The sequence below is a fragment of the Medicago sativa genome, chromosome 1 (assembly GCF_051527215.1).
Source record: "Medicago sativa cultivar Bolivia chromosome 1, Bolivia_mono, whole genome shotgun sequence".
Taxonomy (NCBI): Eukaryota; Viridiplantae; Streptophyta; class Magnoliopsida; order Fabales; family Fabaceae; genus Medicago; species Medicago sativa.
In genome coordinates, this window is record NC_140749.1 from 87,507,060 (window position 1) to 87,530,115 (window position 23,056).

At 31.6% G+C, this 23,056-nt stretch overlaps 2 protein-coding genes and 1 pseudogene across 6 annotated transcripts; all 3 read right to left on the minus strand.

Annotated features, from left to right (window-relative positions):
- Window positions 1-572: 572 nt before the first annotated feature.
- On the minus strand, window positions 573-3,074 carry LOC146958695 (small ribosomal subunit protein uS8z/uS8w-like). 2 transcript variants are annotated; one of them, XM_085740229.1, is made up of 4 exons: window positions 3,014-3,074; window positions 2,763-2,900; window positions 2,484-2,644; window positions 573-882 (listed from the first exon to the last, which is right to left on the minus strand). In XM_085740229.1, exons 2-4 carry the CDS (start codon window positions 2,893-2,895, stop codon window positions 784-786), a joined length of 393 nt encoding a protein of 130 aa, XP_085596355.1. In that variant the 5' UTR covers window positions 2,896-2,900; window positions 3,014-3,074; the 3' UTR covers window positions 573-783. The 2 variants fall into 2 exon arrangements, with proteins under 2 accessions (XP_085596355.1, XP_085596356.1); XM_085740230.1 differs by having other exon boundaries at window positions 2,763-2,903.
- A 1,933-nt stretch (window positions 3,075-5,007) lies between these two features.
- LOC146958696 (homeobox-leucine zipper protein PROTODERMAL FACTOR 2-like) lies at window positions 5,008-11,943 on the minus strand (annotated as a pseudogene). The gene is made up of 10 exons (XR_015031334.1): window positions 11,726-11,943; window positions 11,465-11,624; window positions 10,358-10,975; window positions 10,044-10,145; window positions 9,273-9,473; window positions 7,679-7,859; window positions 6,351-6,619; window positions 5,772-5,867; window positions 5,253-5,640; window positions 5,008-5,166 (listed from the first exon to the last, which is right to left on the minus strand). The product of XR_015031334.1 is annotated as a homeobox-leucine zipper protein PROTODERMAL FACTOR 2-like (transcript).
- A 3,930-nt stretch (window positions 11,944-15,873) lies between these two features.
- On the minus strand, window positions 15,874-19,651 carry LOC146958697 (CRIB domain-containing protein RIC1-like). 3 transcript variants are annotated; one of them, XM_085740233.1, is made up of 5 exons: window positions 19,452-19,651; window positions 19,091-19,309; window positions 18,893-18,990; window positions 18,596-18,701; window positions 15,874-16,548 (listed from the first exon to the last, which is right to left on the minus strand). In XM_085740233.1, exons 2-5 carry the CDS (start codon window positions 19,146-19,148, stop codon window positions 16,397-16,399), a joined length of 414 nt encoding a protein of 137 aa, XP_085596359.1. In that variant the 5' UTR covers window positions 19,149-19,309; window positions 19,452-19,651; the 3' UTR covers window positions 15,874-16,396. The 3 variants fall into 3 exon arrangements, with proteins under 3 accessions (XP_085596359.1, XP_085596357.1, XP_085596358.1); XM_085740231.1 differs by having other exon boundaries at window positions 15,874-16,596; XM_085740232.1 differs by having other exon boundaries at window positions 15,874-16,596; window positions 19,091-19,329; window positions 19,452-19,649.
- Window positions 19,652-23,056: the final 3,405 nt, after the last annotated feature.

A 23,056-nucleotide genomic window follows, 5' to 3' on the forward strand; every position in this document is an offset into this window, starting at 1 on the left:
AAGTGGCAACTCAATTGATAATACATACATTTCATATTCACAAGTTTAAAAGGTCAAGTCCTTTTTTGACTCAAAAGAACGATGATTTTTGACTAATAAAAGGCACTAATCTTAAACAATACAAACGTGAAAATGGAAACCAAATTCAACAAACAAATCAAACGTATCAATATGCCTGGTGTGCTCAATTGTATAGCGTGTTTGCTTTGGCGGTGGCCGGTGGGTACCTCACCCAACGTGTGTTTGCACTTTGCCCCAAAGCTCCAATTTGGAGCTTCATTTCACGCCTAATTTTGCATTGGAATGCGAAAAAGTGTAACCCACCACCAAACGAAACACAGCCTTAGAGGCTGACATTAGAGAAGTTCATGGTTTGAAGCTAGCATGCAGTAGAGCGTTGCATTTCAGAACATGTCTTAGTGATTTCGAGTCTAATATAGGATAGCTGAAGGAGAGATATTGCAGAACTCATACCTGGTATGCTTAAGCAGAGGCCATTTAATCATGACAAATGGACTAACGAAAGAATTATTTGGAGTAATTAAAAAATCTAACAATTTTGAAACACAAGCTAGGGACCAAGAGCATAATAGTTTCTTAGAAAAGCAACGCATAAGCAGACCAACATTACCCAAAATTCAATTTAGCACAAAAGTACAAAATTGCAAATTAAAAGCTTACAATCCTATCCAGATTACAATATCCATGTAAAAAAAAAAAACTGAATTCCATCACAAACACTCAAAATTCTCAACATATGAAATTGGATGCAATCTTCATACCCTAATAGAAAAAACCCAACACTTTACCACCAACATTCTTTCTCCTGGCCTCTTCATGATCCATGATACCAGCAGAGGTAGTCAAGACAATATACCCAAACTGCATGATTTTAGCAACCAATAGTTAGGGACCACAAGAAAGATCAAATGAAACAAACAAGCAACATAACATTCGATGGTTTGCCAGATGATGATAGCAACTTCAGAGTTCAGTTTGCATCTACGTGTAAAATAAACCGACAAGTATATAAACATTACAATTGAATAATGGTTGCAAAAGGCAAGATATATTTTGAATATAAATGAAAAGGGTTAATAGTCACTTTGGTCCTTGAATGTGTAGCAAATAGTCACAATAGTCCTTCAATGTATCAAAATTCTAAAATAGTCCCTGATTGTCCACTTTGTTAGTCAAAATAGTCCCTAAAGCTTAAATAACCCCTTAATACTCACAATAACTCTTTTGATATAAGGACTAAAATGACAATAAGTAAGTACGTATAAGGATTAATATGACAATAAGTAAGTCTATTGAAGGACTAATATGACATTATTAATGAAATATTTTAATATCAAGGACTTTTTTGACTAACAAAGTGCACAATCAGGGACTATTTTGCTATTTCGATACATTGAGGGACTATTGTGACTACTCGTCACTCATTCAAGGACCAAAGTGACTATTTCCCCAAATGAAAATATTAAAAGATGGGATGGGTAGCACATATTGTAAAATCAGTAGTCGTGTTTTTAAGTTGTTTGTACAAAAATGAAAAGACCAATGAATATTCTACGTCCACCCCATTAAAGCATGATAAGAAGGGTAAACTAGATAGATGATAGTCAAATAGTCGGTATGCATAGAGTGGGAGACAAAATTATACACCCAACCATAAAGAACAGTTTGAATTTAAATGCTGTCATTAGAAATGATTCATGATTAGGATTTCATTTTATCCAACTAGTCCCTTAAGTGAGTGAAACATCTGGGACAATTCATACTACAGTGATTTCCAATATATGAAGTATAAGTCAGAGAAGCACTGCCGGATTGTTCTGGTTAACCCCTCTCCAATTCCAACCCAAGATTTAAAAGCCTACTAACCAACCCAAGTTTTAAAAGCCTATTAGGCCTAATATAAAGGTATTCCAGGAACCAAAAGCAAATAAATTAGAAAGAGAAAACTTTGTTCTATTTCCACATAATAAGGAAACAAACAAACAATGAACTAAGCTCAAATTTGAGATCAAGACTCCAACGTCAATGTGGTGCGCAAAAGAATGACCACACGATAGTTAGGAACTATAAAACAAACTTAAATAAGGCCTGTAGCAGAAGCACATATCATGAAAAGCTCTTATGCATAAGCTTACATAAGCTATTTTTTATAGAAAAAGATAGAATAAAAAGTTAAATTGTTTTTGTATATGCTATAAGCTGTTTTTATAATTTATACTGAAGAACGTATGAAAAAAAGCTGACGAAAGCTTGGGAAAATTGCCATAGCTGATTTCATAAGTTCTCCAAACAGTCCCACAAAACTTATGTCAAAGGATAAGCTCAAATAAGTTAATCCAAACAGGCCCTGAGACGCATATTGTGCAGTAAAAGCCATCATGTAAATTAAACTATCAAACTACTATCATTTTTATGGTCATTTATATCAGATTTATAAGACACAACTCGGCATTTTAGCTGACCTGTCTTGAGGGAAGAAGCCTAGCAGTCCATCCTTCAATCTCTTTGACACCAACATCAAAACGAGGACTAATAACACCACACTTGTTCAATCTACCATTCAATTCGACGACAATTTTGCCAGACCTGTGATCATCGACATATTCAAACTCCCCAATGTATCCTACAACCACAAGAGTATACAATATTATCACATAAAAAAGATAAACAAGTAACAACACCAGTAACAAAGCCTAATCCTACATGAATCAAACAATAAATAAGTTAAACCAACCACATACCATGCTTTTGCATGACCATAAGGAATTTGATAATCACTTTTGAGGATGGCCTAATCATAACTTGACGCTTTCCACGTTTCTCAGCATTGTACATGCTCTTGAGTGCATCGTTCAAAACACTAACCCTCACCATCTTTTCTGTTAAAAATTTCAATAAACAAAATCAGAATTAACATAAAAGTGACTAGTTCAGTTCTAAATAACATATCCAAATCAAAGAAATTCAGAAAGGGTAGAAAACTAGATCTTACCAGAGAAATTGTGTAAGCTGCTACACTGTCTCTGCGTTGAGGCACTGGCGGAATTAGGGTTGGAGAAGAAGAACGGAGTCCGGGTTTTTATTCGGTTTTACTATTGGGCCTAAATGGGCTATTGTTACAAGTATATCTTATATCTTTATTAACTGATGATGTTTGCTACATCCCGCACATAATTCTCACCCTCTGCTTTTATGAAAATTCTAATTTTACAATTTATTTATCACAATTAATGTTTCATTTTCTAATTTTATGGAATTTTTCATAATCTTAATTTATTTTTTTATAATTAAAAATATGTTCTTGATAATTTTAAATTTTAGCTTTCTATAAAATTTAGACAATTAATTTTTTTTTTTTGATGTGTGAAAGAAAAACAAGATTAATTTATGTACACTAGCGATGTCAAACTTTTTAACAAATGCATAAAGTCAACTTATATAAAGTGATTTTTTTTCAAAAGAAGTTGATATTTGTAGAAACATTTTGGAAATATTGTAAACAAAAATACATTGTAGGTGTATACAAATTAAATATGTAATTTATGACTATAACAATATTTTATATATGCTATTTATAAAGGGAATATATGATTTTAGGACAGCTTTTTCAATTATAATTATACTTTTAAACAAACTTGTCTATAAAAATGTTATATTATTGTTGGTGTCATTCAGAAAAAATGAAAATTTATATTATATTTACTACTATTTGATAAGAATTTATATTATATTTGTTATATTGTTGGCGTCATCGAAAAAGATAAATATAGTTTTTTTTAAAAAGAACGATAAATATAGTTTGTTACACTAGCTATAAAAGTGAAAAAAAAAATATATGACTTAAATCAAAATCAAAATAAATTTAATCAAAATTTCATGAAAATAATTGTTTGTAACTTTTTTTTTGAACAAACAAACAGATGTAAAACTCTTAAAAGTGTTTGTCTGAACACTTGAAAAAAAGATTGTTTTTTTTTTACAAAGCGAAACAAAGACAAAAGAAAAACAAAAGAACTAGCGGCTGAAAAAAAAATTGTTCAAATAACATACCTCTTTTTATGATATTATTGAAATTATCAATTTAAAAAATTAGTTAACTCCCATTAAAATAGAAACAATCCACAACAATAGAATAAACAGTTCACAGGAGGAAAAACAATTCACAAGAATGGAACAATATTGGATATTATGAAGGAAAGAAACTTTTTTTTTTTTTTGAAAAAGAAGCTAAATAGCCCACCTAAATTGGCATTGAGAGAATCGAAGAATCGAACATGAGACCTTGCGGAGGAGCACACTCCCATTGAAAAAGAAAAAGAAGCTAAATAGCCCACCTAAATTGGCATCGAGAGAATCGAAGAATCGAACATGAGACCTTGCGGAGGAGCACACTCCCATTGAAAAAGAAGCTAAATAGCCCACCTAAATTGGCATTGAGAGAATCGAAGAATCGAACATGAGACCTTGCGGAGGAGCACACTCCCAAGACCCAAGTCAATACCATCAGGCCAACCCAAGTGGGTTTATGAAGGAAAGAAACTTATTTTAATCTTATTTCTCAAAAGTATTTTATTCTTTTTATATACAGCTAAATGCAATAACGTGTCCATCTTTCTCAACAAACAAAAAAAAAATGATGAAGTAGTTTTCAATTGAAATTGAATTTGCAAATAATGAAAGTGAAAACAAACAAATCAAATGTTTTCAAGTCATTTCATTGCTCTTGTGCGAAAATAAATTCACACCATTTAGCATTTTTTATAATGAGTTAGGTGAGATCTCTAAATTTATCAAAAGATGTAATTTGCAATTGTAATTGAAATAACAAAAAAAAAAAAAGGTTGCATAAAAGAAGCACAACAGGAAAATAACCGTTGAAATCTCCAGTGAAGTAAAAAAGACACAAATAACATTACAAGTTTTCTTCAAGTTACAACAAAATAATATCAAAATTCCGCAAAAGTTTCATAAAATTGCATATACCCTCATATTCATTTGAGTAAGTCAATGTTTGAGTCTATGATCCTTTCAAGACGGTTTGATAACCTTCAATTTCAGCTATTTCAAGGTGTACTCATTGGCTTGTTTTTCTTCTTGCCAATTTGTCTATTGCTCACCTTCTCTTTGTTCTTGTAGCTACATAAACTATCAATAAACTACATTAATCATAAACTGTCAATAACTGTAAATAAATTTTCATCAGTATATAAATTGGTCGTATATTTACTTACTGGCTTGAGCATTGAATTAGGTGTTGCTATCGACCAATGCTACTTTGATCCGTTCGGTTGTGTTCTTAACTAATTTGACAGCAAATTCTATTGAGTCATTTTCTACTCTTCTTGTTGGACTTGGATCAACTAAAAATTGAAATGAAATTGTCAATAGACAACCTCCAAGTTCAACAGAATTAAGCATAGGTCTTGTGTTTCTCAATTGTGCCCTATTGGGGAGAATAACAAAACCAGAGGGAAGCAAGGCAACAAAATTTGGATCACCACCATTTAAGATTGCATTCACAGAACCAATATCAACCGGAGCATAAATAACATGTGAGCATGTACCATCAATGTTATTGTCTTGAAGTACCACCATATTATTTTGGTCGCAATTAGCCCTCTGCAATTAATTGACATTTACCAAAAGGAACTTTAGGTGAAAAAAATAAAATTTGAGAGAAAGTTAGGCTATAAGTTAACTAGAATATATAATCTTGGATTAGATAATTATGTGATAAACCAATTACTTACGCTGACATGAAATAAAGAGACATAGTTTCCAAGATCACGACCATGTGTTATGTGTTCCATTTCTTTAATTATACCTCCAACGGAAAGAACATCCCACTGTAAAATTAAACAAAATGTTCGCAAGTTCAAAGAAATAAAAAAATAGCCACTTAGCTTCAATATAAGGCTAAAATGAAAGAATCAAATCATTAATATAAGTTTATAAAATGCAACTTTGGATACACTTGTGATTTTGTTGAGATTCATTTCATTTGCTAAGACATGGCGTTAGCTTAATGATATGAGTTTGACTTTATAATATTATAATATCAAGGGATGAAGTTCAAATCATATATGAAACATTTTTTAAATGATCATTCGTGTTACCGTTATTAATAATATTATTATAGTAAAAAAAATCCATTTGTTGATAATTAGTATGGAAAAACAATACTATGACATCTATAATTTTTTTTTTGGGTACAATATGACATCTATAATTCTATTATCCAAATCAAATACCATTTCAGCTCTAAATTTATTGGCATCATTATAAATTAATGAATATGTCATGGGTATTTAAAAAATGCTATATCATACCTCACTTCTTGAATTTTGACTTCCAAGAAAATCAAAAAGCCTCCTTGGAAGAACCGGAAGCCAAATAGAAGTTCCAACACTAAGAACAATACCAGTAGGTGTTCCAGGTTCACCAATACTTGTTTTGGTCATGACCCTTACATCGTTACAATTAGATGTTAACACCTCCCAACAACTTGCTACAGAAGAACCAACAGCAGCATAAAAACATACTTTCATTCTCTCTGCCAAATGCAGCAAATTTTTCCTTCCTTGCAGACTATTTACCACTGTATTGCATATATGATATATGTATTACACTTTAGTCATATTACGTAATTGAGTGTAAGATTAAAACAAATTATCCACTTTTTGAAAAACTCGATATCCGATCCAATAATCGACTAATCCGAGGGGACCAATCCCACCATCGACTAATCCGAGGGGACGAATCCCACCGCCCACTTGCGGGGGCCCCGTTTAAAGCCACAGAGCAAGCTCTGTATGGACTTAGACCACCGAAATTGGCATAAAAGAGAATCGAACTTGAGACCTCTGGAGGAGCAAACTTCAAGATCTCAAGCCAACCACTAGGCCAACCCCAAATGGGTTAAAAAAAATAAAAAAAATACCCACTTAAAAAATGAATAAGACAAAAGTGGAGCTACCCAATTAAAAAAATATATGAATTCAGTCTATATAATTATAGTTATTTTTATCAGTGCTTCTAAGTGTCTTTTAGATTTAGTCCTTGTAAATTTAAAAATTGTTGCTTTTAACCCATGATGTCGTATATGTCCTAATAAATTCCCCTATGTGGCTCAATAAACTGACATCGAAGACTATATCCAGACAACAAAACCTTAGAGAGCACTAAAACAAAAAATAATTATAATTGCATGGATTAAATTCATATTTAAACAAAAAATAGTTTTTCGATTTTCAATTTTGTAAAATCTATGTTTTTTTAAATTGCAAATAAGTAGATGGAAATGGTCAATAATTATAATGGAAAAATAAAGAAGGATAGCAAGAGAAAGAATGTATTTTCAAAAACAATAAAAATAATATTTATTTTTCTTCTTCAAAGTATCTTAATGTTAAATTTGTTTTAAAAATTTGTAAGTGAATTTTTTTTTTTATAAGTGAAGATTATTAAATATTTCTCCTATAAGTATATTAAAATTTTGGCTTGAGACATTAGAATGTGTTTCTCACAAAGTCTCATGTTTGATTTTTCTTAATGCTAATTTCGGTGGATTAGTTTGACTTCTTAAAAAAGATGGATTGAAAATGAATAAAACACGAATGAAAAGTGAACTGAAATTAAGAGAATTAAAAATATATACCACAATGGTCTTCTACAGGTATGTTGTTGGTCATTGAACAAGCAAGACGTTCACATTGTCTATCTAATGAGGTCACCCATCTCTTAGCTCCAAAGGCAAGGCCAGAAGCTATTAAAGATTTATAGAATGAATTTGACACTATTGTGTTTTCATCCACTTCTACATGCTCCACCCATGTAACCTAAATAGATGTTACAATTCATTTTGGTAAAAAAAAAATTGAAGGATAATAATTTTTAGGCTTAATACATGCTTTGGTCCCATAACTTATTTTCGGATTTTATTTTGGTCCCTTAACTTTAAACGGTCTCAATTTGGTCCCTTAAGTATCTCTCCGTTTACCAAAATGGTCCCTTCCGTTAATTTTCTGTTATGTTTAATAAAAAAAAGTTAAATGTGGTACACGTGTCATCTTCTTAACCGTTTGATCTTTTTTCTGAAAATACAACCATTAGATCATATGCTTGTCTATTATATCTAATTGTACACCACCACCACCAAAATTTTTTTCAACTTTCTTCATCTTCTTCCCTCATGCTCTTCATCATCTTCATCACCATCTTCAAACCTTCATCAACAAAAACCCAGAAAAAAAATCGTTGTTCCTCCACGCATGCCATGCCGTCGATGTTAAGCTCCGGTGTGTTTCACCTTCTTCTTCCTCCTATCTCGTCTCCTTCACCAATCTCCCAACTACACCAACAACAATCTCCTTCAATCCACATGTCAAATTTATCCCCATCTCTCTCTCTCAAAATCAACAACATTCACAATACACAACATCAACACCGTTAACCCTAATAACTGTCAACCTCAATAACTGTCAGATTTGAGGTTTGAGATTTCGAAAATGCTATGCATCAGATCTAATAACTGTCAAACCCAGAAAATGTTATTCACGGCCGGTGTAGCTTGTCACGCTTCTCGTTGTCATCGTCTTCTTCATCCTTTGGTTTCACGAATTTTTTGAAGGCTGGTGAAGATGAAGAGAGATTATTTTCTGGGTTATAATTGCATTAGCTCATGATATGATGTTTATGTTGAAGCTTTTGTTGCTGATGTTTGATTATGGATTTTATTTGAAAAAAAACTCTTTTATTTTTTTTCTGGGTTTTTGTTGATGAAGGTTTGAAGATGGTGATGAAGATGATGAAGAGAATGAGGGAAGAAGATGAAGAAAGTTGAAAAAAAATTTGGTGGTGGTGGTGTACAATTAGATATAATAGACAAGCATGATCTAATGGTTGTATTTTCAGAAAAAAGATCAAATGGTTAAGAAGATGACACGTGTACCACATTTAACTTTTTTTATTAAACATAACAGAAAATTAACGGAAGGGACCATTTTGGTAAACGGAGAGATACTTAAGGGACCAAATTGAGACAGTTTAAAATTAAGGGACCAAAATGAAATCCGAAAATAAGTTAAGGGACCAAAGCATGTATTAAGCCTAATTTTTAAATAACTAAAAAATGTAAATTGTTAAATATATGGTTTGCATGGTGGCTGAGGTGGGAGATTTAAGGACCATTCTCAACATCATACAATACAATCAATTCTAATATTAGTTTCAAATAAAACATTGTGACATACCTTTGAACAACCATTTGGTAGTTCTTAAATTAAACAACCAGAGGGTCGTCTTCGTGTCAATATACTACTACTTGGTTGCAGGTGATCCAAGGAAACATCAACCACTGCCCATATCCCTTCTTGGTGCTTCTTACAATATCTAACGAAATAGCTTTCACGAGCAGGAACCAGTGGTGAAGGAACCTGAAAATCAGCTGACATCTGAAATAGGAATTTTTTATTAGATAAAATTAAACAACATAATTTAGTGTTAATAGCATAAACGTTTGTTATATAAGTATTTATGTTTAAGTTATTTTTATATCGAAATGTTACAAAGTATGACATTGGTTGAGAGGTGGCCTAAACAAGTGTTCAAGAGTGAGGGTCAATCATCTCGTCACTAAATTGTTTTTTAAAGTTGATTTTGGGGGCTATGTTAGATCAACCACAAATTCTTAGATGGTTTTAGATTCTCTTTCAAGATCGGTTGGGTCACTTGTTATTTGACCACCCATCGTCTATCTATGCATCAAGCCAAATAGTGTTGGGAGATAGGGTTAAGAGATGGTATGAACAACCGTTTATAAGTGGGGCCATAAATTCGTTTTGTGTGGTTAAAAGTCTAAGAACAAGAGATAAAAAGATAAATATATTTTTTGACTCTAAATATTTCAACTTACAAAAACAAGTTATGATATGTTCATAAGTTTTTTAGAGCATGTTTTCAAAAGCTCTAGATATATAACTTGAAAACAACTGAAATAAAAAAGGATAACATTATTCACATACCACTTGTAGGGCTCCATTGTAGTTCCCTGACACTCCAGGTGATAGAACTTCAAGTGTCAATGCTTTTGAGACAATCCCATGAAACATAGTTGCCCATTGACTCTAAAATCATTGCCAATAGAAAATCATATTATTATTTTATTCACATAAAAATTGTTGGATGAGATTAATTAATAAGCATGACTATGAAAATTATTGACATCTTGCTACTCACCACATCCATAAGAATATCAATGAGATTAATATGAATCATGGTAACAATAATTGACTCTCTTGAAGATTCAGATTTCAACCCTGTGAGTTTCAGACTTAACCACATCCATAAGAATATCAATGAGATTAATATGAATCATGGTAACAATAATTGACTCTCTTGAAGATTCAGATTTCAACCCTGTGAGTTTCAGACTTATTAAGTTGGGGAAAACCCTAACATATTCAACTTCATTTAGAATCTCAGTGTCATTGGTAGAAATCCATAAAGGGGATCCAGCAAGAGTTAACATTGTGAGTTCCTCCATAGAAACCACAGCAAGTTCTACAATCGTTGCTTTGTCAAAATCATTAGGAATTGAGAGGGACCCATCACAATATAATTCTTCTATCATGCTTGAAGAGATACAAGAAAATGAGAAATAAAAGCAATTTTATATACACAGTGCACTGGAGGTAAATTATATTATTAAAAAAATAAATTGTTTTATAATAGCGACTATAAATAAGCAATTTAAAAGCATATATACCTCAACCTTTAATCTAGCATTCTCAATTCTAAGTTGATTGTCGTTAGAGGACATTTCACCAATAGAAATTGGATCAGTAAAATTTGGACATAAAGAGTCTTTTAGTGCCCCCTTATAGATCTCATTTTCAGCACGAAGCTTCTCATTCTCATCCCTCAAAAGATCATTTTGGTGAAGTTCCTGTTGTGTCTGCATGCATATATGTGCTCAAAGAATCATCAAATTATAATGACACAATTTGGTTTTTATTTACGTCAATCCAAAGTGTGCGCACTTCAATCTCTTTTTGTAACCAAAATGAAAATACATTAATGTTGTAACAATAAAATTTAAAGACGTACTCCATCGGTATCAGTTATAAGTAAAAGTTTACGTCATCGTGAGCTTAACTCAGTTGGTATGAATAATGCATAAAATATGATAGGTCCTTGGTTCAAACTCTGGCCACCACCAAAATAAGTAAAAATTTACATTTTAGATTCATTCAATAACCAATGTATTTGGTCTGTATTACGACCAAATACATTAGTTATTGAATGAATTAAAAAATAAATATTGAATGAATTAAAAAATAATTTTTTGTTTATAATTGAGACTGGAGGTAGTACAAATTTATTTTTAAGGGTTCACCGTGCATGTAAGATCTCACATTTCAAAAGGGTTTTCATTATCCTTTACCTTAATTTGGTTGCGCTTGTTTTGAAACCAGAACTTGATTTGCGTAGGTGTAAGACCTAGCTCACAACTCAATTGTTTCCTTTGCTTGCCATTAGGGAGAGGGCATTGCTCGAAGAACATGAAAACATCACAAATTGATGATGTTAAGTAAGAAAAATAACTAAACAACACAAGAAAATATGTTTAATTATCTAAAAAAAGGAAGAGTATTGGAACAATTGACCCTACGATTCCATTTCTTGAATCTGTTTTTGCGAGTGCCGAAAGTTACTTCTTCTTTGTTGATGGTGGTTAGGATCTTGGTCTCGAAGGGAAGAAAGAGCTTCATTTCTAGAATTTTGGTTCTGATTACATCTTTCCAAATAACCGATTGAAGAAGTGATGTTGATTGGCATGGCTCGAAATTGTTGTTGGTGTACTGATTGAGGATGATCAACCACATTTTGGTGTGACATTGTTTGTTGTTCATCCTCAACCATTTTCCTTTCAATTCAAGTCTCTCGAGTTTTGGGCATTACTTAAATTGGACCCTAAAATTATGCATATGATTCTTAGTCGTTAAGATAATTGAGGGTATAATTAACTTTTGAAGGATGGGTTCAACCTTAATGCTCTCAAGCTTTATTTGACAAAAGGAAGAGGAGAATTCATAAAAGATAAAGTAGAAAAGGGGTAATACATTTTAGTACATTTATACAAAAATTTAATTTTGGTCAAAGAAAAACATGGATTACTAAAGTTTTTTTTAGTGGGTTACTAGCAAAGTTAATATTAGTCAATCAAAAACATGGATTAAAAAATTTAAAAATAAAATTTAATATTATGAATGCATTAAATGTAATTAGCAGAATATTTAATTTAGTTTACAATATACTATAATTTATGACTTTAATTAATGAAATTTAAAAGAAAATATTTTACCTATATATTTTACAAACAATTTGACCATTAAAGCGGATTTGGATCCTTTTATTTCTCTCATTCTCTCTTTCTCCCTCTTTCAACATGTTGTGTATATCTCTCTCTAAATTTCAGAGAGAAAATCATGGGAGAGGAAAAAAATAAAAAATAAGATCAATTAAGGGGCCGTTTGTTATTGCTCTTTTTTAAATAGATTTTTGTAGTGTAATATGTTTTTGTTATAATTTTTTTAACAAAGAAATTTTCAAGAAAAACTTCAAATGAAAAATTTGTTTGAATAGCTTAACTTAAAATGTCATTCTAAGTATTTCATCATTTGGTTATAATTTTTTTTTTGGATACTAAAATTTTGAAAAAATCTCTAAAAAAAGCTACTTCAAATAGCTTTTCATAAAAATAATTTTTGAAAGATGTCATTTTGAGAAAATATGTGATTTTTAGTATGTAAAATCTCGAACAATGAATATTTAAGTTAGTTAATGTCAAAATCTATTTTTTAACTCATATCAAATGAGTTTGAAATATCTTTTACTATTTTTGAGTAAATTTTTAAAAGAAATCCATTTTTAAAAATACAAAGAAAAATCCATTTTTTTAAAATCTAAAACAAACGGGCCCTAAATGTTAATCTATTTACAATGAGGGTAATTTTATGCCACTTTTCGATGAATTAAATGTTAGTCTATTTTCAATGCATATCAATAAATGTTATCATTTACAATGCTTCAAATGAGATGTATTACATAAATAAATTTTCATTTTCAATGTAATTCACGAAGGGGTAACGTATGTCTCACATGTTAATTATCATTTAGCTTCCATTCCATTTCGTCACAATATAATTTTTTTCATTTAGGATGATGTACGCTCATTTGCTAAGTCAATGGTTAAAGGGGTTTTGGCGGGTTAGGGTTAAGATTGGGGTGGGTCCGGACATTTATGAGGGAATGGATTAAGGTTTGATCAAAGACCCATTTAAAAATGGGTTAAGATTGGGGTGGATCCGATGCTTATTAAGTATTACCATAAAATTGATGATGTGGACATAAAAGACCCATTTAAGCACTTTTTTTTTTAACAAACTAAAATGATATATTATAAACAACAGTGGATCACCCCGCACAAGATGTACCCATTTAAGCACTTAATTTAGGTACTCTGTTGTGGATGGTCTAAGAGAAAAAGAGTTTTGATGGAGGCCTAGAGATTATCTTACCTTATGAAATAAAGATGCGGCACGAAACTCACAAATGAACCATTAAATAGAAAATATTAAATTGTTTATGAGAAATGTGAGTTTGAAATTGAATAGATTTAGGTTTTTTTTTATCATGAATCTCAAACTTCGACCACTAAAAGCTTAAAGTGCAAAAACATTCTTCCATTTAGACCTATGCTAAAAAAATCCAACATTCCTATGAGAGTATCTTTAATGTGAATTGCTTATACGTTTTTTTAACAATAAAATATGTGATTTTGGCTCCATAAATCTATTGAAGGTTTCGTATTCACGTGACTCTAAAAAAAGGCAAATTCTACTGTACATCCAACATATGTAAGTGTATCGGTACATACTCTAAAAATAATATTTTTCTTCAAACATTACTGAATAAATCTCGTGCTGAAGTAAAAATTGAATAATGCATATATTCAAGTTGACATTTTGAAGAAAAATATTATTTTTTATCATTTATAATATAATGATTAAATCTTATTTACCAAAAGCGTCAACGAAATAAAATTGAATTTTTATCGTTCATAATAGAGAATTTTGATTGTTTTATACGATAATATGTAAAAAAATTACTATGATTCTTATAAACAATGAATGATGTGTTTTTCTTATAAAATGATATTTTCTAAAATATAAATGCCGACAAATAACTATTTATTTCATAAAATTGATCGTTAATTTATAGATTTAGGAAACAAGACTACCGGTACACCTCAATTTACGAGTGTACCGTAGAAGTTCCCCTAAAAAAAAGCTTCATAAAATTAAAATATTATTCCTTCAAAAAAAAATTAAAATGTTATTTTCATGCATTTGAAAGCGTAAAAGTGTGAGGGACAATATGATATATTGAAGAGGGAAATGATATTTGTAAGTTAAGAAATTTTGCAGACGTTTATTTTCTTGGTGGTAGTACACGTGTGATTGAAGCTACAATTCTCAACTTCTTTAAAATCACGACAATATATACATGGACACAATAGTTCTCCTCCCACCTTCAAACATTACTGAATAAATCTCTTGCTGAAGTAAAAATTGAATACTGCATATATTCGAGTTGACATTTACTGACCCACACTATACTCCATAAAGCGGGCTCCTTAAGATTGTAACATTGAAGATGTTCTTATACAATCATCAAAGAAGACATTCTGCACACAATTACATATGGTTGGATCTTAAATTCGCATTAACTGTGGATTGAATTGAAGTACGAATTTATTTATACGTAGATTATATGCTAATTTCACCGTAAATATATTTTTGAAGATGCATTTTTTTTTTGAAAAATTAAATCACATGCATAATAAGTCACATATGAATTTTGATATAAGGATGCAACTAAACCATGTGATCGATCTCAATTTATTAATGAACTTTAATTAAAAACGAATTGTTTGAGAGAATATAAATTTAAACCATAGTTGAAACAATATTTGATGTTTTAGTTACCTCTTGTTCAAAGCAGAGATTATTAAAGCCCGTTTCCTCATACAACCGAATGATCAAGACAAAAAAGAATAAAGACGCATCTATAAAACAATAATAAAATGATAAAAATCCTAAAATAAACATTTGTAAGACACATTTGAATGGTTTGGAGTGGACTTCTAATCAATCTTATGATAAAAATCATTACAAAAATTTCTTCACTAATAATCAATCTTATATCAGTAGCCCATTACAACTACTTAATTAATTTAACCATAGACCTTGATTTGCAAATCTTCAAACTTTAGTAGTATGCTTTTATTTTTTATAATATTTCAGTTTTCTTTTTTAAATTATGTTCACTTAAAATTGCTAACAAGAAGATGGAAAACTCATGTAATAAGCAATTGTAACAGAGAGAGAACATGTACAAAAAAATGCTAAAAATAATATTGAATCTATGTATATTATCATTTCCAATTCTTCCCTTTCTCAAGAATTATGTTGACAATGGGCGCATGTGAATGCTAGAGGCACTTCCGTTTTTAAGATGTTCAAAATACACCTGCAATCAAAATAAATGCGTAATATGATTCAACCTTTTTTTTTGAAGAAATATGATTCAACCTTAATCACTCATATAACAATACAATATTTTACTTATATAGGTAACAAAATAATGACATGCAAATTAAAATTGCCCATAAACCTGCCACAATAAGAAGAGCTGATTATGTGACTGTGAAGACATGATCTTACTCGGAAAAATACAGTATCTATGAACAAATGAGAAAATCATCTGGATATCTTTCAAATACTAAAATGGGTAAAATAGCAAAACTTATCATTTAGTGTCACAACATATAATGCACATATAAACTCTACAAGGTCCATCTGAACGCTGCAAATACCATTTCCATATTTTGAGCACCTCAGTGCATGCTCAAAATGGACTATTATAATTCATAAACAAGAAAAAACATGCCACAGGACGGACATACAACTATTAAACACCACCATGCCATTCCTTTAAATCTTCAAAATTGACGACACAGCTTATAAGTTCAAGGTCAGCATATGATTTGGAGAAACCCAAACACTCATTACAAATTTCCTTCCCAGAATAAGTGAATAACCACGTTAGTGTTTTTTTCATTGATTTATTTTGTCTGCAAACGAATAATTTGGTTTTACTCCCACTGGACTAGATTATAATTTACTAACTAGAAGCCAGGAAAACTTTCACCGCCATATTTATTATCTTTCTTTCCCTGGTTACTGGGAAGGAATACTTTGTTTCATATGGTGATGCCAAATATCTCTCTAATTTCCTAGTCTTGAATCTGCTACACCAGAGCAATTGGTATTGCTTCTCTCTCATTGAAGGTAGCCTTTGATTTTGATGCTCTTGATCGTCTTGATGAAGATGATGGTGACCAGGAAGAGGAAGTTGACTTAACCTTTTTCTGCTTAGGCTTCTCTGCAATATGAGGATCCCCTGCAGCAGATGAGATGCCTTTGTAAATGTTTGATGATTGTTGATTTTCTGTGCACAAGAATAGGTATCATTAAGAATAGGAACTGGCATGGATCCAAATAACAAATAAGATCTGATTTTCATTCAAACAATTTTACATGTAAAAATATATATGACGTGTCTATTGCTCATGATTCTCATCCTAGAAATGGAAGGAAATGTAATCACAATGCAATTGTTGGAAATAAATAAATTTGTCCATGGTACGACGCAATGCATTTATTTATGATATAATGAGAATTTAATCAGTATTGTATGGTGACCACAGTCGAAGGTAACATGCGGAAAATGCGTAGAGCCTTCAGAAAAGGATAATCATCATGAAGCTAAACAGTATATTTTGAAACCTAAATTCTGGAGTTATTAAACACAAATTTTAGCATATGGAACTGCTGCATCCATGCACAGTGCCGCTGCATCCATGCAGAGTGCCGCCAGGGCCAACCCAATAATTTTCAATAATCAATGAGGCCTGAAGTAAATTTTAAAATATGCGACCTTTTTGTCTGCATACGGAGCATTTTTCTTTATAAAAACTAAAGACAGATAAATTTTTGTTGGTGGGCCTAAAGCTAGGGCTTTAGTGGCCTTACCCTTAGGCCGGCCCTGAGTGCCACTGTCATCTTTCAAACAGAATATCGCAACCTTGTTTCATGTTAACTTCTTAACTGTTGTTTCAAAAAAAAACTTCTCAACTGTTATTTAGTCAGATACTCCAAATTTGGCACTAGACCCACCCTTGGAATATATAGATTGTTTTTTTATAGTAACACAGTACATCATATACTTTCCCCTTCAAGAAAGACAAAGTATCTCAGCACAGTCATGGCTAATTCTTAAGGTGCAAAGCTGATTGTTTTTCTTGGCTAGACTATCAATCACCTTTAAACATCCATCCAATCATGACTACATAAATACAAGGCTAGTTGGAAGGCGGTGATTGCATTATTCACCAATTCATACCATAGTCACATAATTCGTAATTCGCTTTGGTACGTGGTACGGGTTTGGGTACGCGGTACGCGACATCAGAAGAATTCGGTACGTGTGGAGGTATAGAGCTTCGGTACGCCTCAATACGTGCGGGGATAAAAAGTAAAATTTTTAAGTTATTTTTCTTCTAAAAAAACCTAGTGAAAATCTGGGCCAAATTACTAGACAGTAGCTTGCAATTTATTGTGGGCCAAATTGACCCAAGCCCAATAGAAAAATATGTCCAGCAAGAGAGAAACCCTAATTCATCATCTTCTTCCTCCTTGAAACAAAACAGCCGCCTCCTCCATCTCTTTAACCCATTTTAATCACTCTTCCAGAAACCTCTAACCTCGTAACATCACTCAAGATCTACATCTATTACTTCTATTCCTCTTCATAAAATAAAGTCTGGATATACTTGTATTCTTTTTTCGTGGATCTTTCAATGGGTACTCTTGGTACGCTTGCTTACGCGAATTTCACGACGAATTTGAGCAAATCAGTACGCGGAAGTACCGCGAACCGGTTCGCGCGAACCAATTCGCGGTTCTCTAGTGAATCCTACGAATTCTGTAACTATGATTCATACTAGAACGTGACAGCAATGTCTACTAGTGATGGTTCCATCTCTATCAAATTTTTAATAGAACTTTTTTAGATAAATAGTTGCAATTGCAATTTCTCTTCTTTTTTTAAGGTTTAACTTATCATATTGATAAAGCTTATCACATGGAAAACCAAAGTACCAACAAAACATGTACTTAACAAGCATTCTGGTGTGGACCACACTTAAAAAAACAGTGTTAATTGTGTAAAGCAAAGAACCATAAGATTCTCTTTGTTGGAGATAAGTTTGCTCGTGACAGAACAGCCAAACTCTTTCTAAGGGAGCAAAGAACATATATAGCTTTTAGAAAGCCTCACACTTTTATCAAGAACATATCCAAAACACACAACAATAATAAAACACAGTCATTTTTTCGACTAATTGACCGGTAAAGGACAATACATTTGTACAAGAAGCAAAGCATACCTATGGAGGACCATAATGAAGTGACAGCCATAGGATCAGAGTCTCTAATTTCATCCAAGTTACCAATTGATGTCGAAAATTCAGGAACTTTTTTAAAATCATCCATCTGGAATCACGGAAGAAAAGAGTTAACAAAATAATATACAAAATGTCTGGAATCATGGCGAGTTCAGCAAAACCACGATGACACTATGATTCTGCCAAACTCACCGTGAATCCAAACATGCACGCAACATAAGAAACAAAAAAAGAGATAAAATGCTTAATGTTATGAACCAATCTATATAAACACCATACCCAACTGGGTCCATTCCCTGAGGGACCATCCCATCCAACATGAGCCACATGCTTAACATCCGTCGGGTACCCAATTTCCATCTCTCGCTCCTTCACAACTGGGAAAAGACCCATTTCATATTTTAGTCCAAACAATAACAAAACACAGAAATCACATTAAACACATTAATTGGTACGAAAGTTACAAAAAATTATTACCAAACATCTGAGTAATGTACTTCAAACTCTTACAAATTCCTTTAAACGTGGTTGCCATGGTGAAGATCACAATCCCAATAATAATGCCGTATAAAGTAAAGACACAAAATGAACTAAGCTTTGTTGTTATATATATAATACTCAATTCCAATAACGTTGTAGAGTATCAACTAAGGTTTCATTGCATGTGATGTGATTCAGCAACCTCTTTTTGTTTTCCTGTGAGTAAAGATAAGCATCTGAATATACATTGAATACAAAGAATATGCTCAAAATGAAAAATGATAATTTCTACGGAAAAAAAGAGAGCAAATGACATAGAATAAAGTAAAATACATTAGAGTAGAGTATAGTATAGTACCTGCAGGTTTTGAAATTCATGTTGAAACATGTAAAGGTAAGGAAAATCTATGGATATGAAATGGAATGGAATGGAAGAAAATATGAAATGGGTGTGTGAAAGTTGAGATTTTGATTAGTGGGGGGTATGAAAGTGAAAGTAGGAGGTGGAAGAAGGGTTTGACTCTAGAAGGAGGTTGAGAAGAGAAGGTGGGTAACCATGAATGGGAGTTTGCAATCTTGTGAATAAATAGTGAGAGAGAGAGAAGAAAAGGACAGGTAAAAAAAGGACAAAAATTTAATAAAGAGGGTAAGAGTTTTTTGTCAGCTTAATTAAAGGGAATAGGTTCTCACTTTGAATCTAGATAAAAAAAAATGCAGCCTTGTTAAATTTATTTTTTGAGAGGTGATGTGATAATTTTTTTTACCATATATGGTAAAAAATCTAAAATAAAATAGGACAGTGATGATTCGATAATGGAAGGCAGTTTAATAATTCCATATAAGAAATAAAATTTTGTTTTTAAATATATACTAAAAAAGGCAAGTTAATGATTGTTTTAATGGGTATGTTTGTCTAGTGCATATGTATGTAAATTAGTGTACTAACCTCGTGCAATGTATGAGAAATATAGTATGGTAAGCTTAAATAATAAATGGGATGAATTTTCCTTAAAAAAAGGGGATGAATTTAAATTCTAATTTAGATATGTTTTTATCCATTAGACGCATAGGATATCCAAATTAAAAAAAAAATATTGTTAATTTGTGCCCTAAGGGTATAAGATAAAAAAAAATTAATGTAGAAATTTAATTTTAAAAATTGTGCATTTATAAATCTTTAAAGTTTAAAAACCTATCTTTTCAATATATTTATTTTTTAATTCTATTTTTAGATCTTTATCATGTGCCCTTAGGGCACAAGTTAACATTTTCCTAAAAATAATGATGCATGGTACGAACCATAGAGGGTGCAAAAATCGACGAAGGTATGTTGGCCATTACTTTGACCAAAATTCATACCTCACCTATGAAGCCCGGATACTCCAAAATGGTGCCGTACCCGTGTCGGATACGTATCGGATACCGATACTCCGCGGATACTCCCGGATACGTATCCCAGAAGTATCCGAATGATTTAATTTAATTTTTATTTAAAAATATATTGGATACCTTAAGGATACGTTAAGGATACTCCCGGATACGTATCCCAGAAGTATACGAATGATTTAATTTAATTTAATTTTTATTTGAAATTTTTATTTGTATTTTGATCACAAGTATTAATTTTTGTAAATTGAGATCATTATATTGACCATTACTTGAAAATGGTGACTATCTTCATACTACCTTAGTATCATCATGGTGCAGGTTGTTTATATGGTATGTTTTGGTTTAAAGGATGCTATCTTAGTTGGTGAATGGTCCATTGTATTTTGACTTGGTGTAATTAGTTTTAAGATTTCACGCTATTTATTTTTTGTGCGTTTATGTCTAATATATATATATATATATATATTAAAAAAAATTGTAAACGTATCCAAGCCGTATCGTATCCTAAATTTCAAATTTTTGACGTATTCGCGTACCCGTATCGTATCGTACCCGTATCCGTATCCGTATCGGGGCTTCATAGTACCTCACCATGGGTTTATTCCACAAAAGTAAGTTATAGTCATTAAATTTCAAACACCTCGAGTTCATTGGATTGATAAACATATAGCCTTGTACCACATATTAGTCCTCTATAAATAATGCACATAGTCAAATAAAGTCACTCATGTTGGGATGGAGGGAGCAAGAAGTAAAAGGATATTTTTTTAGGATGGAGGAGCAAGAAGTAAAAAGTTTTTTTTTTGTTGAAAGTAAATTGATTTAAATATAGAGTTTGCTATCCACCAACAACATAACGCTTAATATTGTGCATATCGTGTCTAACAAATGATCCGTATTAACAAGAGTTAGGAACATTCTATTTTCAACTTTTACTTTTTTTTGTGAAATCGGTGCAGGTTCTACTATTTTATATGAAGATTCATTTTTAAAGTGTGAGACTCGTTATTTTCATACAATAAAAGAGTGAGTATTAAAAATAGAATATTCTTAACACTCCTACAAAATAATTATACGTTTTTTTTTATATATATATATTTTGGTTTACACAAATTGACCTATTTAACTCGTAAGTTATACGAGTTTCATCTCCTGATAAGTTGACTCATATGTTAATGAACGCATATTAAAAATTAACAAATTCAAATCATGTACTATTATATTTTATCCTTTGTGTTTGTTTTTTTTTTCGTACGTTAATTCGTTGGTTCCCAATGAAAAGAAGCTCTTTATCAAAATAAATGAAAATGAGCTCTATTAATTAGGAGTTTGGTGGAAAGGAAACTAAAGTCTGATAAAAAAAATTGTTCAATTCAAGAAGCAAACTCAACACCATCGTGTTCATTTTGATGCTGGGAAAATCATGTATTGGTTAGGTGGTTACGCTTGATTGACCCATTGTAGAGAATTAGAATGGGAAGGCTTGTATAACTAGTGTATGTAACTTCGTTTTTTAGCCTAATCCTAGTAAAACTCGTGCTCGAGTAACACAAACCTTATATAGATAGTGTATGTAACTTTGTTTTTACTTTGTATAGACTCTCATCTCTTATTTCGAAAGCTAAATCAAGACCTATATATTGCTTGTTGAGGGGCAATGAAGCATCAATGTTAAGCTTGATAAAACAACGTGATTTTTTTCCAAGTGTAGATGCTACAGTTGTGTTGTTAAGGGATAGGTTTGCAATTTCCTCACCAACTTTATTATCTCAACAGTTCATTTAAAAGTGATATAGAGCAGTTTAGTAAAATTAAAGTTAATATGTTTGATAAATTTAGCTATTGTAAATATAAAATGACATAAAAATACATAATTTTTTAATTTTAATTTTAATTTTTGACGACCATAGAAAGCTTGAACACCGGTTTTGGTACGACGATCTAAGTCAAATGGATTACAACGTTTATGGTGGTGTGTTGGCCTTCAGTGCAACATATGGAATGAACAAATTTTATTGCTCCTTACTTGTGAGAATGATATGGAATTAACTCTTTCATCTTCAAGTTGTTGTCAAGCTTCATATTCGATGTCATCATCATTCGATGATAAATACAAGATAACGTTGTTAACATTGTCTTTTAAGATCTAAAACGGACAACTGCATATTTGACGATTTTTTTGTTTTGTTTTGGAATTGAAGTATTGGTTCATGTAAGTACTCTAGGACTTTGAATCAAATTGGGTTTGTTGATTTTTGCATTGGTTGGTTGATGTAACATCATCTATATTATCACAAGTTTGCTCCAAATGATGGTTGATGCAACATTGTTCATCATTTTGAGCAACCTTGTGATAATAGAGATCATGTTGTATCAACCAGACAGCATGTGTAAGAATCAACGATTGATTCAGTGCGCCGCCGCAGAGTACCTAAAAGAAGCAATACTCTAATTTTTGAACAAAAAATAAAAAGTCGCAAAGTCTGCATTTATCCGCTTCATATCTTTTAAGAAGACAAGGTTGACAATATTATCTCGCACTTATAATTTGATGATGACGGCGTGGAAAAGGTG

Bases quoted from the DNA above. Each gene is read 5' to 3' on its own strand.
- LOC146958695 (XM_085740229.1), bottom strand. From the start codon at position 2,895: ATGGTGAGGGTTAGTGTTTTGAACGATGCACTCAAGAGCATGTACAAT. The intron at 2,645-2,762 runs GTATGTGGTTGG...TTGTGGTTGTAG, and splicing joins TATGGTCATGCAAAAGCATG to GATACATTGGGGAGTTTGAA. The intron at 883-2,483 runs GTCAGCTAAAAT...AAAATCATGCAG, and splicing joins GGCTTCTTCCCTCAAGACAG to TTTGGGTATATTGTCTTGAC.
- LOC146958697 (XM_085740231.1), bottom strand. From the start codon at position 19,148: ATGGCAACCACGTTTAAAGGAATTTGTAAGAGTTTGAAGTACATTACT. The intron at 18,991-19,090 runs GTAATAATTTTT...GTCTTTTCCCAG, and splicing joins GTACATTACTCAGATGTTTG to TTGTGAAGGAGCGAGAGATG. The intron at 16,597-18,595 runs GTATGCTTTGCT...TCTTGTGCACAG, and splicing joins TTCATTATGGTCCTCCATAG to AAAATCAACAATCATCAAAC.